This window comes from Ambystoma mexicanum, chromosome 3q (genome assembly GCF_040938575.1).
Source record: "Ambystoma mexicanum isolate Mex_15411 chromosome 3q, UKY_AmexF1_1, whole genome shotgun sequence".
Taxonomy (NCBI): domain Eukaryota; kingdom Metazoa; phylum Chordata; class Amphibia; order Caudata; family Ambystomatidae; genus Ambystoma; species Ambystoma mexicanum.
Window position 1 is genome coordinate 454,516,393 of NC_090926.1, and position 16,805 is coordinate 454,533,197.

General features: G+C 50.6%; 1 protein-coding gene across 46 annotated transcripts in view; it reads right to left on the reverse strand.

Moving 5' to 3' along the window:
• Positions 1 to 16,805, reverse strand: part of LOC138582666 (protocadherin gamma-C3-like) — a 1,158,828-nt gene that overhangs the window by 144,372 nt on the left and 997,651 nt on the right. Inside the window, exon 1 of one of the 46 annotated variants that reach the window (XM_069654159.1) lies at positions 14,007 to 16,532. The exons of 44 other annotated variants lie outside the window; for them this stretch is intronic. In XM_069654159.1, coding sequence (XP_069510260.1) covers positions 14,007 to 16,427 — 2,421 coding nt within the window. In that variant the 5' untranslated portion in view covers positions 16,428 to 16,532. Of the gene's footprint in view, positions 1 to 6,567; positions 9,151 to 14,006; positions 16,533 to 16,805 lie in introns of those variants that run through there. One more of the 46 variants, XM_069654137.1, reaches the window with a different exon arrangement.

Genomic DNA, 16,805 nt, shown 5'->3' on the forward strand with positions numbered 1-16,805 from the left:
GTTTGAAGGGTGCCTGTATCTTAGCTAGGGAGAGTTTCCCTTTATTATCCATGAACACAGTAACTTGCCTGACTGGGTGCTTGTAGGCTTCGTTAGTCTCAGCAGATGGGTAGAACAGGGAATTGGCTAGGATGGCCTTTTGTTTATTTGCACAAGACGCCATATAGGCCCTTCCCAGAGGTACTTATGAGTTTGTCGTCATCTACCTGTGTGGCACTGCGACTGACTCTGCATAGGGTGTTGGTTATGTTGGTGGTCAAATAATAGTGTAGCACAGTGAATGCGATGGGTGTGCTTGGTCGAGTATGGTGCGTCGGTACAAATGATCCAAATCTCGTTTTCAGGGCTAAGTCGGTATCGGTTTCGCTATAAGGTGTTGGTCGAGTGCTTATATCCCGATTAGTTTTTTTTTTTGGGCTCCAGTAAACGGACGTGAAGTTGATGGACAGAAATGGGCACACAACTGGATCCCAGGTGTGATACATAAGCAAGCAGTCAGGTTGCGTCGGTATGTTGGCTTATTGTACGGTTTAGGTACCCCGTTCTGTCGAGTATGAGTGGGGGGTGGCGCCAGGTGGGGTAGTCTTGGCTAGGAGCATAGTATGTGCTCAGAGGGACAACAGGGAGAGGTGCTATCCGGGGGCCACACAGAGTGCAGATGAGTATGGAGATCGTCCATAATGGGCAGGAGCATACAAGTCAAATCCCAGTTGGGAACCTGTGGAAATGCATTGGAGATGGACTTGTATATGGATAATCAAAGGGACGCACAATGAGGGGAAGAAGCATAGTGGGGCGCCTCAATGTCAGAGTAGGTGCACGTATCCCTGCCGACTGCTGCCGCGGGCCAAAGGTAGGGATGTATCTATGGAGCCTATAGAGTACAGAAGTCAACCGGTTAGGCAATGGGATGGAGGTCACGCAACAGGCCATAGACCCTCTCATTGGATGAGAACGAGCACTGTGCAGGTGGGTGGGGTGCCCCTAGCCAGTAGGCCAATGTGTATGTGGAGTTAGATTGGGGCACGTTGCATTGAATGGGGTTATGGGTTCAACAGTTGGGGTCACTTTGAGGGCGATTTCTTGCTGATTTATGTTATGGTCCAAGGTTGGCCTTTCAAAGCATATCGTTGTCTTGTATTGCTCATTGGCCCCGCCGTCTTCACCGCCCACAAATTCAAGGCACATAAGCAACTGAGCGTGGTGTTCAGTTGGAAAGGTGTCCACGCCTGGCAATGTATCAGTATTTCTCTTAAGGTGACTGGGAAGGAGTGCAATGCCGGGCCTCAGAGCTGGAATCCTTTCCTTCAGGCACTGGACACGAGCGAACGCAATAGCAGAGCCATGGATCTTCCCCGGGCCTATCCGATGTGGAAATGCGATACAACTCCCAATTAAAACATCAGATTTCAGACTATACCCCCACCACAATTGTATACATTCTAATTATAACAAGCCAAGTAAAACACGATAAAACATTTTTTTTTTAACTTAGGGCCCCAGCAATAATGTTTCTATCGAACATATGCGGACCACACAACTTTATGATATGACAGGTTATTTATAACATGCTTAATACCCAGAGGTTTCTAAGCATGGACCCAGGGATCGAACCTGTGTTGCTCCTTGTTGTCTTGCTTCCAAGGAGAGCTTGTTGCCCCTGAGCTATCCTCCCTAGACCACAAAAAAAGGCTTTTACCCTCTGGCGTCCACCGTCTGAAAAACCGGGGAATTAGTGAATACTATGGAAACTCTTCTGATTGCCTATAATGAGGGACTGTCTTACTATTGACTCCAATGCAAGCCTGACTGCAACCCTGACCGCCCTTTCTAATATTAACCGTGTAACAAACTATAGACAAATTAAAGTTATAAACGTAAGAGTTTACCGTAAATAATTGTGATGTCCGCTTTGGTAGCTTCTGCTGCGGGCGTGGACTGCGTTCCTTGCTCAGTCCCGCCGAGCTATCCGAAATGTTGCGGATCGTGAATGTTGGCCAGTCCGATGACATCAGCCACAGATGGTCTGGCGGTCAGAGACGAAGTTGGCTTTCAATTCCAGGTGTGTTTCTATAACAGACCGCAAATCTCTTTCTGTGTAACACACCGTTTACGTGTTTTTGAGCTCGGAAATAAGATGCTGTGGGTGGAAGGAGTGCTGTCCGACCGCAGTCGGGGTAAGGGCTCCCTTCCCGTAATATAAAGAGCAGCATTAATGCCATTTGAGGGAGACTTCAAACCGCTTCTTCTGATGGCTGCAGAAAACTAACAGCCTTTCATATTTGTACACAAGGACTCTGAAGTTGAGTGCTGGCGATTTGAGGTGACGGGTAAAATAAAAGAAAATGCAACCACCCGCCGCTTTCCCGACAGAATCCAAAGGCCTTCCTAAAACTGTTGCATGGGGTAGGTGCAGCACGTGGCGCACCAGAGGCGGAAACTAATGACTTCGGCGGAAAAGGCGGTGCTCCCGTTCAAGGTTATTTACACTTCATCTCCGCAAAGTAAGTCACGTGTAAACACAGTGGCTACCGAGCGACGGCCAACCACAGACACCTGACAACTAATATCATCAGCGATGTGTTCAAAAAGATGTCCGTCCAGCGCATGGTGTTCAGAAATGCTCGAATGGAAAGAAAACTGCAAGTCTCCACGGAAAGTGCCATTACACTTCCCCAAGAAGAAAGTGCACAGCGCAGCGTGTTGAACTTTCGACCCTTCACCAGCTCTCAGAACTGGATTCCATAAGCAAATACATGCCAGGTAGCCCGGCAAGCCTGCGGGCCTGATTTGAGTGTTTTTCAATGGGAACAGCCAATTGAAAAAAACACTTCAATCATCCTTAAGGGTGGTGCTGCGCCCGGACTCCGAAATGACATTATTGTGTCAAAATTAAATGATGTACCTAAGTCTGCCAATGTTTACATTTGTTTGTCGGTTAGTTGTACACATATAACTGTAAATATACAGTAACGTGACTGCAATGTGAAATACTGCATGAACCGTGTGTGCGTGGTGCTAACACGTTTGAGTCGCGTGAATCGCCAAGTGCTTTGGTGGGCCTTATAAAGATGCATTCCCTTTGCCCAACACTGGAGCTAGTCCGTACGCAAGGCCTTGATTTTCAGCGTCCAATGGTCTCGCGCTGGCCTGCTGCCTTGCGCAGCACCCTTTTGGCTTGGTCGTTAGAATGTGCTCCCCATGGCGTCTTCAGCAGACAGCGGCAGAGTGCAGCATGCCCCACACGTGCCTGCGGCCATCATCCAGAGAGCTCCTCTTAGGTTGCTTTTGGTTTCCTGAGATTTAGGGTCACCGTCAATAATCGGGACCTCTGTGGACAGTGGAGTAGACAATGGTCGTTGCCACAGATGAGCACCATGCACGAGACGTCTCCGTCTCCCGGAAGCCTCTAGCTGGAAGGAGGTATTCGAAATCCGCGAGCCAAAGAAAGATTCGAGCACGATCAGCGTGCGCTCCACTGCCGCACAGGGACAGCGAGGGGTTGGCCCCAAAATAAGGATACAGACAAGTCGGAGCTAAGCTATAGAAAAGCAGTCCGTTCTGCAAATGCATTTATTTGGAAAACATGAATAAACCCATATGGAAAGGGTCGGCGGATATACACCGATGAGAAGACGGGCACAGCTTTGCATTGACTACTTTATAGTGGGTGACTTGAGAATTCGGACCTCCGCCACCACGCACACCACATGTCGGCGTCCACAGGAGGGAGCACCAACTTCGTGTTGTCACTACCCTGCGCTCGGATGACGAGCGGACCCAGGAGCAACGGCAGGTCCTCGCGATGTTTCACATTCATTCAAAAGTACTTATTATTTATGAGCGGACAGTGCGATCGCCTGTACCCGATCAATGCGAGGGAGTCGGCATTCGCAGCTCCGGGATGTAGCGCCCAAGGGGCCCTGCAGAGGCTTTGCCCATCTTTCCATTCACCATCCGATGTCCATAGCTTGGCTTCTCTGGCCAATGCCGCGTGCTCCCCTCAAAATCCAGCCTCTGCCCGTGCAAAGAAACATTTTCCCACCGGCGAGTGCCGCAGCTGTCCGGGCTCCAGTCCCAGGCAGAGCGAACGCAGTCCTAGCAGTGCCGAGGCTGGCCTGGGAATTCGGTCTTCCATTTCCTCGCTGCTATTTCCTAGATGTCGCTTTACAGTGGGGTTAGGCGTGTCAAGCGCAGGCACATGTCAGAGCACGCCAGTGCACAATCGTTGCGTGTGGCGTGCTGAACCACTAACATGCTTCCCCCCCTTTGGTAGCTGTCAGTCCGAGGGAGGGTCGGTGGTTCACATCTGCACGGGGCGGACCCGATCTACTCTCATCACCGCAGCCATTGGCTACACGAATTCACATCCTCACGGGGCAGACCCGATCTACTCTCACCACCGCAGCCACTGGCTACACGAATCGCTCTCTTCCAGGAGTGAGAACCCCTCCTTAGGCCTTAACGCTACAGAGGAGTGCACGCAGCTGCAGTGCAGTCCGCATACACGGCCGCGTGCATCGGGGGGCGCCGCTGACCGGCCAAAGAAAACTATACCGTTTTGTGAAAATGGAAACATTTCCATAATTGCCGACCCTACACCATTACTTCTACAGAATTGGGTGTTTTAGTTTTTACTTTTCACACCTGAAAAATCAAAACTTGCACACAAAGTCTCTCTTGGTCTGTCATTTTCTCCTTCTTTCTGTGCGTTTATCTGTCCATCTCGACAGTCTTACGGGCGAATTCATATAAAATAAAATAGCATTTATCGTCCCAGTAAAAAAAATCCTATTACCACAAATGAGAACAGTAACTGCAAGTATTCACTTAAGCCCAGACGCCCGCGTATCTTAAAGTGGAGAACACACGCCTAACAATATAATGCCATTTGTCCTGTCATCTAGTCACACAAAAAAATACTCTTACATTTTAAAAGAACACACAAGCAAACAAATGCGTTCGAGGCCTAGGTGTGCTAAGAAATCGCAGCACGGCAGGCTATTACGACAATGTTTCAGCTGTTGCATTCGCCCTGCAACATGAAAGGCCCTCTTAGCTTCCTTAATATGCAGCGTCCTTTACAAACTGTGTAGTCACTTTTATTTTAACATCCCCTAATAGTGCCCCAAACCATTAACGCTTCGCCAAATCCCCACCTATCACCTAGCTCAAGGCGGAGGGGTTCCATGCCACGGCACCCTTCAGTAAATGGACGGGCAAGCTTCCAAAGGGTCAGGCCCCTGCCCCTCATGCAACCTCTCACTGATGGCACTGAAATGGACCCCGTACCTTGGCTCAGTGTACCTACAGTCATTGCCGCCTTGCCACCGGGCTGGGAGCAGCAAGTCACTACATCCTTGCCACGTACAGGAATGACCCCCTCCCTTGGCTCAGTCCGTGTTATGATATTAATACATCGCATTGCACGCCGAAGGGAACCTGAAAGGGACACTGCCCAGTTCTTAATCGGAGCCCCGGGCTACAACTTTGCTGCGATGAATTCGTTGTTCTTGTTGAGTTTATTGTCTGACCCCAAAGATAACAAACCCCGATGCTGTGAGTCGGGCAGCATCTCCCATCTCCTCGCCTCTACACCGCACCAGGGGCCCTGTACTATTGCGAAGGAAACACGCGCGACACGTTCCTGCTCATGAGTAAAGCAACAGTGAAACTGGAATATTTGCAACTAATGTCCATATATCAACACGAGCCCCAAACACATCGCTTTTCTATATATTTATTTCTGCAAACGCACTCTTGCACCGTGACTGGCTTTCGTTGCGTCAAAAGCGCTTTTTGTGGTTGTCTCTATCCACCCATATTAACTCACCAAAGCGCACACTGGGTATGATGGCAGGCAAATACCACCATACCTGGGGGCGGGGGGCTAGAACTCGAAATCCTGGGACTTGTTTCCACCATGCTTGCACTCACTAGCTCATGGACCTGAATGAAAGAGCTGCGAAGCAGCAAAGCCCTTGATATAACGGAACAGATGTCCATTGAAATAAATCCCCATTTATAAATACAAGCGTCCACCATTGACTCTGCGCGCAGTTTCCATGACAGAGAACGGAGCTGTAACACAAGCCCCACCTTCCCCGGAAGCTCTTCCAACTGCTGCCTGGGTTCTGCTGCTGCGCGCGATCTGCGGCTCAAGGAGCCGATGGGCGGGGAAAACGAAAGCGAAAGCAGAGCCAAGCAAGCAGCAGCACAACCGATTGCGCCTGCGCTTCACGAGCAGGACTATTCATCACAGCCCAAGCGGCTGCAATGTCAGCCATAGCCTGTCCTCGATGCGGGACAACTGGGACGCCAAATTGTGATGTTCATTATAAATAGGTTTTACGGCTAACCCGCCCCCATTATGACCTCCAGACCGCTTTATTTCGAGTCAGGAAAATGTGCTCTTCATAGGGACTGAATTATGACTCCAGACAGCCAACACAATTCCAACGTGCGAGCATTTAAAGCCTGCACACTTAGAAGGAGATACATATACCATACATTTGCAACGACTTTCTATAGACGTCATATGCAATTTATAAAGAATGTCTTTCTCACCTGGTTTGGTTCGTTTAATCTATCTACACCAGACACAAAGGGGTCTGTTCCAGTCGCATGCCCCGTGGGTTCGGGAAAGCTTGGAGGTTTCATGAAGGTGAAGTCACTGGTGTCTGAGATTTGGGATAAGCAGGTCCGGTAGCCCTGAGTAAGGGGGTTGCTTGGCCTCATGCTGACCTCTCCATAGGTCAGGGACCCATCGGCATTTAGCTGTAGAGTTGGGTGTGTCTGTTTTGTGAAATCTGCAGTTTGTGGTGTGTCAGCGCAGCAACACACGGAGGTGAGGGGGCTTTCCCCCACAATGCATTTTGCGGACAGGATGATGAAAGTGACCAGACAAAGAACACTGATGGCCACTAAAGAAACAATCAGATAAAGGGTCATGTCAGCGCCGTCCCTGGGAGTTTGGTGGTACTCGTGAGATGTGGGAGTGTCCAGTATGGCGTGTTCCTCGGGTAATAGGAGGATGGTGACAGTAGTGGACAATGGTGGCGCCCCATTGTCTTTGGCTAGAATAAGCAGTTTCTGGGTTAGGTTCCCGCGCTCTAGAGAGGATTTGGCCGCTCGCAGCTCTCCAGTGTAGGGGGATATCCGAAAAAGAGTGGGGTCTGGGCTCTGCAGAATACTATAGGAGATCCAGGCATTGTGACCAGAGTCAGCGTCTACTGCTGTGATTTTAGTGACCAGGTAACCCACTGGGAATGTGGGGGGGATCCTGAGATCCACTGTAAGCTCTCTGGAGGGTGCTGGGTGCACCAGCACAGGGGCGTTGTCATTTTGATCGGAAATGTATATAAGAACAGACACATTGGAGCTCAGTTTGGGGTGACCGCCATCTTCTGCAAGAACATTAATTTGCAAAACTTGGAGAAATTCGTAATCGAAGGATCGCTGAGCGTAGATGTGGCCGGTGTTGGAGCTGATGTAGAGAAAGGATGAGACGGGGGAGCCTTCTATCTGCTTCTCGGCTATGGAGTAGGTTATGCGCGAGTTCTCGCCCTCATCCGGATCAGAGGCGGACACGGTGCACAGCAGAGCGCCAGCTTCGTTGTTCTCTCGGATGTAGGCATTGATGAAAGGCTGAGAAAACTGTGGAGGGTTATCATTGACGTCTGAAATGTTGAAAACCAGGCTTTTCTGTGTGTCCAGAGGTGGAGACCCACTATCTGAAACACTCAGCTGGATGGAATACTGAGCCCTGCTTTCCCTGTCCAGCTGTCCATCCGTGACCAGGGAGTAGTGATTCTCAAATGACCTGATCTTAAATGGGACGCCTGGGGATAGGTCCACGTGGACTTTCCCATTCAGGCCAGAGTCCCGATCTCGCACTCTGAAAAGCCCCACTGCAGTGCCAATGGGGGCATTCTCGGGAACCGAATGTGCCAAGGAGGTTAATATCACTTCCGGGGCGTTGTCATTGACATCTTCTATTTCTACCCGGATAACGCAGCTCCCTTCCATTCGTGGCGTTCCCTGGTCTGTGGCTCTGACGTGAATTGTGTATAAATCAGATTGTTCAAAGTCCACAACTCTTTCCACGTGGATTTCCCCAGTGACCGAGTCCAAGTGGAACAATTTGCGGACTGCATCGGAAGTGGGCTCATCATAAGAATATTCCACCTGGCCATTGAGTCCTTCGTCGCTGTCAGTGGCGCTCAGTGTGATCAGTGGCGTTTTAAGAGGCGCATTCTCCCTTAGTTTCACTTTGTACACAGACTGGTTGAAGACGGGAGCGTTGTCGTTCACATCCAGCACAATGACAGTTATCCTGGCTGTGCCGGTCCTCGCTGGACTGCCCCCATCAGAGGCAGTGAGGATCAGCTGGTGCTGCTCTTGTGTCTCTCGGTCCAGAGGTTTTTCTAGGACCAGGGCTGGCAGGAGTTTCCCATCTATTATTTGTTTCAAGTCCAGAGAGAAGTGTTCGCTCGGGCTCAGCTTGTAATTGCTGACCGCATTCATCCCGATGTCTGGGTCTATGGCGCTCTCTAGTGGAAATCTAGTCCCCGCAGTTGCTACCTCTGTGATCCGCACAACGCGGTCTGAATGGGGGAAACGGGGGACGTTGTCATTTACATCCAGAACCTCCACTTCCAGCCGGAACAGCTCCAGGGGGTTTTCAATGACCAGCTCCTCTGTCAGGATGCAGGTGGGAGTGGCCGCACACAGGCTCTCCCGATCCATCTTTTCATTCACCATCAGATCCCCGCTCAGCAGATCCACGGTGAGATACTGGGCGCTGCTCTCAGATCCCAGCCTCAGCCTGCGCCCAGACAGGGCTGCAGCGTCCAGCCCCAGATCCCGAGCCACGTTCCCCACCACGGTCCCCGGCTCGGACTCCTCCAGCACCGAGTACCGGAGCTTGGCGGAGACACAGCCCCAGAGAAGGAAGAGGCACAGCGCTTGGCAGCTCACTTGCTCCATTGTGTACACGGTCCTGGATTCCCCTACCGTAGCTCTCAGTGTCAGTGAGTGATGGGAGAGGCAGAGGGGAGAGCACCTGAGCTCCTTATGCAGACACGCTTCCCAGTATAGTCCTTGGAGCATGCGCTGGTTCTGCTGTTTCCAGTGCGTGTGTGATCTTGATGAGAAGACGTGGTAATGCAGAATTCGGGGGAGGAGAAAAGGACAAGATCTAGTCTGAGCCCTGCAGCTCATTGGCTAAAGCAACCTTCCCTTCCAGCATGGGAACCGCCTTGTTAAAGGAATAGCTTATCTAATGGCAAAACCTCGAACTGCAACACTTTCTTCACGTTTATATTCATGTCATTTCTCCATAAAAGTTAGAGATACGGAGCAGAACTTGCCAGAGAGCAGACATGGGTTTGCCATGGATGCATGACTGACTGGTGGACACGAAATCCTACCTACCAGATGCAGAAAGCTACCCCTAGCCGAGGAAGTCTTATGACAATTCGAATACCTCATGGCCTATAACAAAACACCAGAAACGAATACAATTTGAAAAAACCATATGTTGATGTGTTTTATATCCACACAAAATCACATTATACCGATGGCAACGTAAAGGGACACGTAGAGGCCACGTGAAGGCAATTGCAGTATGGACAACTCAACAAGCATATGAAGACGCAGGTCAACAGTCATATATATGAGCATTACTCTACAGCAGGCCCTTCTGCACTGCAGATAAAAGTATGAATCAAGAAAGAAGGGGCGCGTGCGTACCCCTGTTAGAATCCTGTCAAAAATCAAACGGACCCCAAAAGCAATGAAGTAAAGAGGATGGTAACAAGGACTCTTTTCAATGTACTGACATCCGTTTCTAATCATCATTCATCGGAGCAGGGATTCAATGCAAGGCAGAAGGAATATTTTATAAACAGGGCTATACCTCTGGTAGGTAGGCACGCACGCAGGAGAACTAGTCAGGCACTCCAGGCCACTCAATAGGAGCGCGACCAGCAACACGTACTCTATTCAAGGTCAACTAGTCATTTTGTGATGCGCATTTACCCCCTCCTTCCTTTCATTCAATATCTGTCATGCGTTTAGAACACATGAACTAATGATTTTCCCAACAATGTGGCAAACACTGTGGGGCATGTTGCTTCTATATAAAACAGGCGTTGTGCATCTCGCAGGCGAGCCTAGAACCAAGAAAAGCTCTCCCAGGCTGGGAACAACACTTTGGGCTGGATTTACAAACGCATTTTTTAATGGTCCCATTAAAGAACGTGTGTAAACCAGGCCCTTTATCTGGTAGACTCTTTACTCGGCAATGGCCTCCTGGAAAGGTTGCGCTGGAGCATGTAATGGCTGTAAAAATGCAAACCGTGCCCTGAAGCACCACCCCTCAATCTCCCCATAACAGGAGTCATCCATGCACGGACCCTCCTGAAGTGTCGCACTCTACCCAGACACAGTAAAGCGCCTCGCTGGCAAGCTTCTCTGCGCTCAGATTGCTCAGTGTCCCACTTGGAGACAGAACGCACACACTGCTGTTCGCTAGAAAGGTTTCTCTTTCTAAAAGTGGGCGGGAGCAGTGCGCCTTTACTTTTTTTTAGGTTTTACTGTTACTATAATTTTACAAAGAAACCGTTCAGGAATGGTTTCGTTTTAAAATAAAAGTGTAAGAAGAAGTTGAAACTTGCACTTCAGTGCACTGCACTGAACATTCCCTTAAATAGCAGGTGTGTTTGGGGGTTTGGTTTGTGCGTTGGAGTGGGTGGGGTGATGGGGTTTGTGGGGCGCAGGGAAGGCCAGCAGGGAACATAGTTCCACTACTTCATTTCGTAAACTTCGACCACTCCCTTCCCATTTGGTCAACTGTACATACAACACATGTCAAAGTGCTGAAAAATAAGGAGTGCAACGCTCGTGAGCCAGTGTTAACCCTTGAATACTTAGACAAAGCATCTCCTGCACATCCTGGCCCTATTCTTCAACTTTAATTTGTCACCAACAGTGACCGGATGTATTTTGATCATTTGTAAACTATATTTTAATAAGAAGGGTTTTATTTTATTAGGGAAATTAGTTACGGATCCAACTGTTGGCTTTTTTAAAAAATGATGTTCGGAATTGTACTTTTTGAAATATCTGAATACATTTTGAAATGTTTGAACTTTGATTGATAGGTGAAATAGCATTTAAATAGGAAACACGTACATGAATTGGAATGAAGCGTTCATCCAGACCAGTGGTGAGAAAAAAGGAAACGCAATGCTGTATCGCCCACCGGCCGGGTCTCTAAGCTCAGGAAGTTCCTGGGTCTCACCAAAGAAACATAAGCTTTGTCCCAAATCGGAATCCGATCAGTAAGTAGCAGCACTGCTTCCAGGACCCCCACGGCACACCTCAAAGTTCCACTGCTTTAAGCAAGTCTGTAGAGGTAGTTCGCTCTGAGAAGCAACACAGGGAAGCCTTGGGCTGGTCCTGAATAAATAATTTGGCTTTTAGCGGAACTACCTGTATATGATTAAATGTAGGGTGACATGGTGGCGATCGGGAGACACGGGACCCTCACCAGCGGAAGTGGCTGTAGCAGGTAGCCCATTGCATTGCCCGCGAGAGGGTGAGGGGGCTTGTGTGTGGCTTCCTCGGACAGCTCTTCATTCCGGGGAAGCGCAGGGGGTGAGAAATAGGGACGGGCCGAGCTCCCGAGTCTTTATTTACTGCCGTGTGCCGAGAGACCAGGGTACGCTAGTTGATGGGAATTCTGGATCCACGTTCAGCTCCTTTGAGGTCACTGGCTAGCGCAACACGAGGCTACTATCCGTGCGACCGGAAATGGAAATAGTGACATTAGAGCTACGTTTGGGAGAGCTAGCGTCTCCTGCGAGGACTGTCCTGTGCAGAGCTTCAATTAATTCGGGGACAACAGGGGGCTGGGGGCCCATTCTGAGGGTTATGAAGATAAAGGAGTGATGGGGAAGCTGCGGGCCCATTCTGAGGGTTTACGAAGATAAAGGAGTGATGGGGAAGCCGATCCTGGTCTGCAGGATGGGGCGGGTCCGACGAGAATCTTCCCCTTCATCAGGCTGCGGATATGGAAGTACAGCGCCCTGGGGTTGTTCTCTTCAGTGTAGGCGCTGGAAAAAGGCTGTGGGAACGGTGGAGGGTTATTAATGTCTCACACATTAAGTGACCCCAAAATAAATGACACTCAGGTGTCTTGCATGTTGTGAAATACAGTCACGGTGTAAGAACCCCTCCGTGACCAAGGAGTCATTATTTCATTTTAAATGGGGGGTTGGAAAGCTGTAAAAGCCGTGGGTCAGGTGCTTTTTCCAGAAACACTGCGGGTATAAACCACCCCTTCTCCAGCGTCTTCACTCTGGGTGGCAAGTATTGGCTGGGATACAGTGTGTATGTAGCCTCGCACACACCCGAGCCAGGAGCGCACTCTGGGGGAAATCGCGAACCAGTGCCAGGCGATTCGTGGATCTCCAGGACGCCCCTTGTCAGGGAGATGGCATTTATATGCTGAATCTCAGGCTCCAGGAGGAAGAGCTCCAGGGGGCACAGTGCTCTCTTTTACTATCAGGTCCCAGCTTTCCGGGTTCATTGTAAACTATGCGTGTTGGTCTCTAAGCTCAGGCTCAGCCCGACCTAGAGACGGCTGTAGCGTCCAGACCAGGACACTTTCCCCATGAAGGTCCCCCACTCCTAACAACTCCTCCACCGAGAGGCGCTGCTGCCCGAAGCCCCTGAGAAAGGAAGCGCAGTGCCTGGCCTGCCGCTGCCAAGCGTTCATCCTACACAGGGTCCTCACTTCCTCCCCATCCTCCCCGCACAGCCCTGTCCGAGAAATCCCCTTAAAATCCAGGGGCAGGAGCGGGTAGGCTACAGGGGTAGCAATTCTCAGCGAACGCAGTACATCCGAACAGGCCCAGGCCCACTGCAGGGCCTGCTACTGCTGGATGGGGCTCTGTTATAAAGACAGGAAGGAGGGGGCACTACATTAACTGCATCCCCATTGGCTTACAGACCCTGCCAATTCCAGGCAGTGAAAACGCCCCCGGCAGCTCTTAAAGATATAGAGGCGGTAGAGGCTGGTGCCTGCAGGATACCTACACGAAAGTCTCATTCCCAGCGTGCTTTCAAGGCAGATAGTTTTTTTAAATAGAACATTTATCTAAAATAACTGCTAGGCTAATTCACTGTCAAACACGAGGACTACATCCTGGGGCTCAATGCAGTTTTATTGTAACCCATGCAACAATTTCCAAGAAATAAGATTGCACAATACAAAACAGAATTAAGACAATCCTGTACTTCAACCAGAGGCGCGCCAAGCATGTGCTGTTATTTGGTAAACCTGTCTCTGCTCGAAGCCAGATTCGTATAATTCCACAGGATTGAACAGGCGATGCTAAAATGGGGCAAGTGCGCTGGGCACATCAAGGGAGATGCTGCTCATTTCCGTGAAATGCCCCCCTGTGCGCCAATCGCAACGTGGGGTCCAAATTTGGGCTATATGCACGCGCGCTGAAAAGTTTCCACTGAACCTACACTGGAGTGGAGGAAAAGCGGTAACCCACCAATAACCTCGGCTTCATTTCCCCGAGGGGGCTGAACAGCCTTGTCCGCACACCTTGCCTCCATTTCCTGCCAATCATATGAACCGCGCGCCTTTCAAAACTTGCTTTGCAATGGCATGGGCCCATTTAAGAAGCAAGGCATGTGATTTCCCTACAGGTGTACTTACAAACATCAGTAACTATTATGACCATTAAGCGTGTTTACTACTGCCTGGACAGGTCGTACCTGGCAAGACTCGAGTAGACGCCGAATGCCATGCAATAGTGAACCGTAGCTTAACCGAGATGTGCAGACACCAACTGTTTCCATGCAACGTACACGTGTCTGAAATACACGTGTTCTGTCAGAATGAAAGGAGGGTGAGGCCACGTGCCTAGGCGACAGGGGGCGAGAGCATCCGAAGGGAAAGCAGCGAATTAGCATCTGCCACTCACCTGGTCCACACCAGACACAAAGGGGTCTGTTCCAGTCGCATGCCCCGTGGGTTCGGGAAAGCTTGGAGGTTTCATGAAGGTGAAGTCACTGGTGTCTGAGACTTGGGATAAGCAGGCCCGGTAGCCCTGAGTAAGGGGGTTGCTTGGCCTCATGCTGACCTCTCCATAGGTCAGGGACCCATCGGCATTTAGCTGTAGAGTTGGGTGTGTCTGTTTTGTGAAATCTGCAGTTTGTGGTGTGTCAGCGCAGCAACACACGGAGGTGAGGGGGCTTTCCCCCACAATGCATTTTGCGGACAGGATGATGAAAGTGACCATACAAAGAACACTGATGGCCACTAAAGAAACAATCAGATAAAGGGTCATGTCAGCGCCGTCCCTGGGAGTTTGGTGGTACTCGTGAGATGTGGGAGTGTCCAGTATGGCGTGTTCCTCGGGTAAGAGGAGGATGGTGACTGTAGTGGACAATGGTGGCGCCCCATTGTCTTTGGCTAGAATAAGCAGTTTCTGGGTTAGGTTCCCGCGCTCTAGAGAGGATTTGGCCGCTCGCAGCTCTCCAGTGTAGGGGGATATCCGAAAAAGAGTGGGGTCTGGGCTCTGCAGAATACTATAGGAGATCCAGGCATTGTGACCAGAGTCAGCGTCTACTGCTGTGATTTTAGTGACCAGGTAACCCACTGGGAATGTGGGGGGGATCCTGAGATCCACTGTAAGCTCTCTGGAGGGTGCTGGGTGCACCAGCACAGGGGCGTTGTCATTTTGATCGGAAATGTATATAAGAACAGACACATTGGAGCTCAGTTTGGGGTGACCGCCATCTTCTGCAAGAACATTAATTTGCAAAACTTGGAGAAATTCGTAATCGAAGGATCGCTGAGCGTAGATGTGGCCGGTGTTGGAGCTGATGTAGAGAAAGGATGAGACGGGGGAGCCTTCTATCTGCTTCTCGGCTATGGAGTAGGTTATGCGCGAGTTCTCGCCCTCATCCGGATCAGAGGCGGACACGGTGCACAGCAGAGCGCCAGCTTCGTTGTTCTCTCGGATGTAGGCATTGATGAAAGGCTGAGAAAACTGTGGAGGGTTATCATTGACGTCTGAAATGTTGAAAACCAGGCTTTTCTGTGTGTGCAGAGGTGGAGACCCACTATCTGAAACACTCAGCTGGATGGAATACTGAGCCCTGCTTTCCCTGTCCAGCTGTCCATCCGTGACCAGGGAGTAGTGATTCTCAAATGACCTGATCTTAAATGGGACGCCTGGGGATAGGTCCACGTGGACTTTCCCATTCAGGCCAGAGTCCCGATCTCGCACTCTGAAAAGCCCCACTGCAGTGCCAATGGGGGCATTCTCGGGAACCGAATGTGCCAAGGAGGTTAAGATCACTTCCGGGGCGTTGTCATTGACATCTTCTATTTCTACCTGGATAACGCAGCCTCCTTGCATTTGTGGCGTTCCCTGGTCTGTGGTTCTGACGTGAATTGTATATACAATGGATTTTTCAAAGTCTACATCTCCTTCCACACTGATTTCTCCAGTTCGGGAATTCAGATAAAACAACCTGCGGACTGCCTCGGTAGTGTGTTTGTCAAAGGAATATTCCACCTGGCCATTGAGTCCTTCGTCGCTGTCAGTGGCGCTCAGTGTGATCAGTGGCGTCTTAAGAGGCGCATTCTCCCTTAGTTTCACTTTGTACACAGACTGGTTGAAGACGGGGGCGTTGTCGTTCACATCCAGCACAATGACAGTTATCCTGGCTGTGCCGGTCCTCGCTGGACTGCCCCCATCAGAGGCAGTGAGGATCAGCTGGTGCTGCTCTTGTGCCTCTCGGTCCAGAGGTTTTTCCAGGACCAGGGCTGGCAGGAGTTTCCCATCGATGATTTGTTTCAAGTCCAGAGAGAAGTGTTCGCTCGGGCTCAGCTTGTAATTGCTGACCGCATTCATCCCGATGTCTGGGTCTATGGCGCTCTCTAGTGGAAATCTACTCCCCGCAGTTGCTACCTCTGTGATCCGCACAACATGGTCGGCAGTGAGGAAACTGGGGGCGTTGTCATTTACATCCAGAACCTCCACTTCCAGCCGGAACAGCTCCAGGGGGTTTTCAATAACCAGCTCCTCTGTCAGGATGCAGGTGGGAGTGGCTGCACACAGGCTCTCCCGATCCATCTTCGCATTCACCATCAGATCCCCGCTCAGCAGATCCACGGTGAGATACTGGGCGCTGCTCTCAGATCCCAGCCTCAGCCTGCGCCCAGACAGGGCTGCAGCGTCCAGCCCCAGATCCCGAGCCACGTTCCCCACCACGGTCCCCGGCTCGGACTCCTCCAGCACCGAGTACCGGAGCTTGGCGGAGACACAGCACCAGAGAAGGAAGAGGCACAGCGCCTGGCATCTCCAAGTCCGCCTGCAGCTCACTTGCTCCATGACGTGCACTGGTCCGACCCGCTACAGTATCTCTCAGTGAGTGATGGGGAGAACCTGGGCTCCTAATGCAGGAAGCTGTCTCTGCAGTACTAGGTGCTGCGCGAGGTCTTTGGTCGATTCAGCTGCTTCCAGTGAGTGACTAGGGAGAGGCAGAGCTGAAGGGGGAGGAGTCCACGACGATCTAGTGCAGACACGAAGCTCATTGGCTAACGACATCCCTGAAGTCCACGAATGGGGTACGCCTTCTTAAAGGCGCAGGCAGTGGATGAATCGGAGGTGGTGAAACTGCCAAGACAGAACTTCCCTCGCGTCGATATTGGCGTTATTTCAACCTCTGCAACCTAACCTGTCCCAAAGCAATCACCCGCTCTCAAGAGG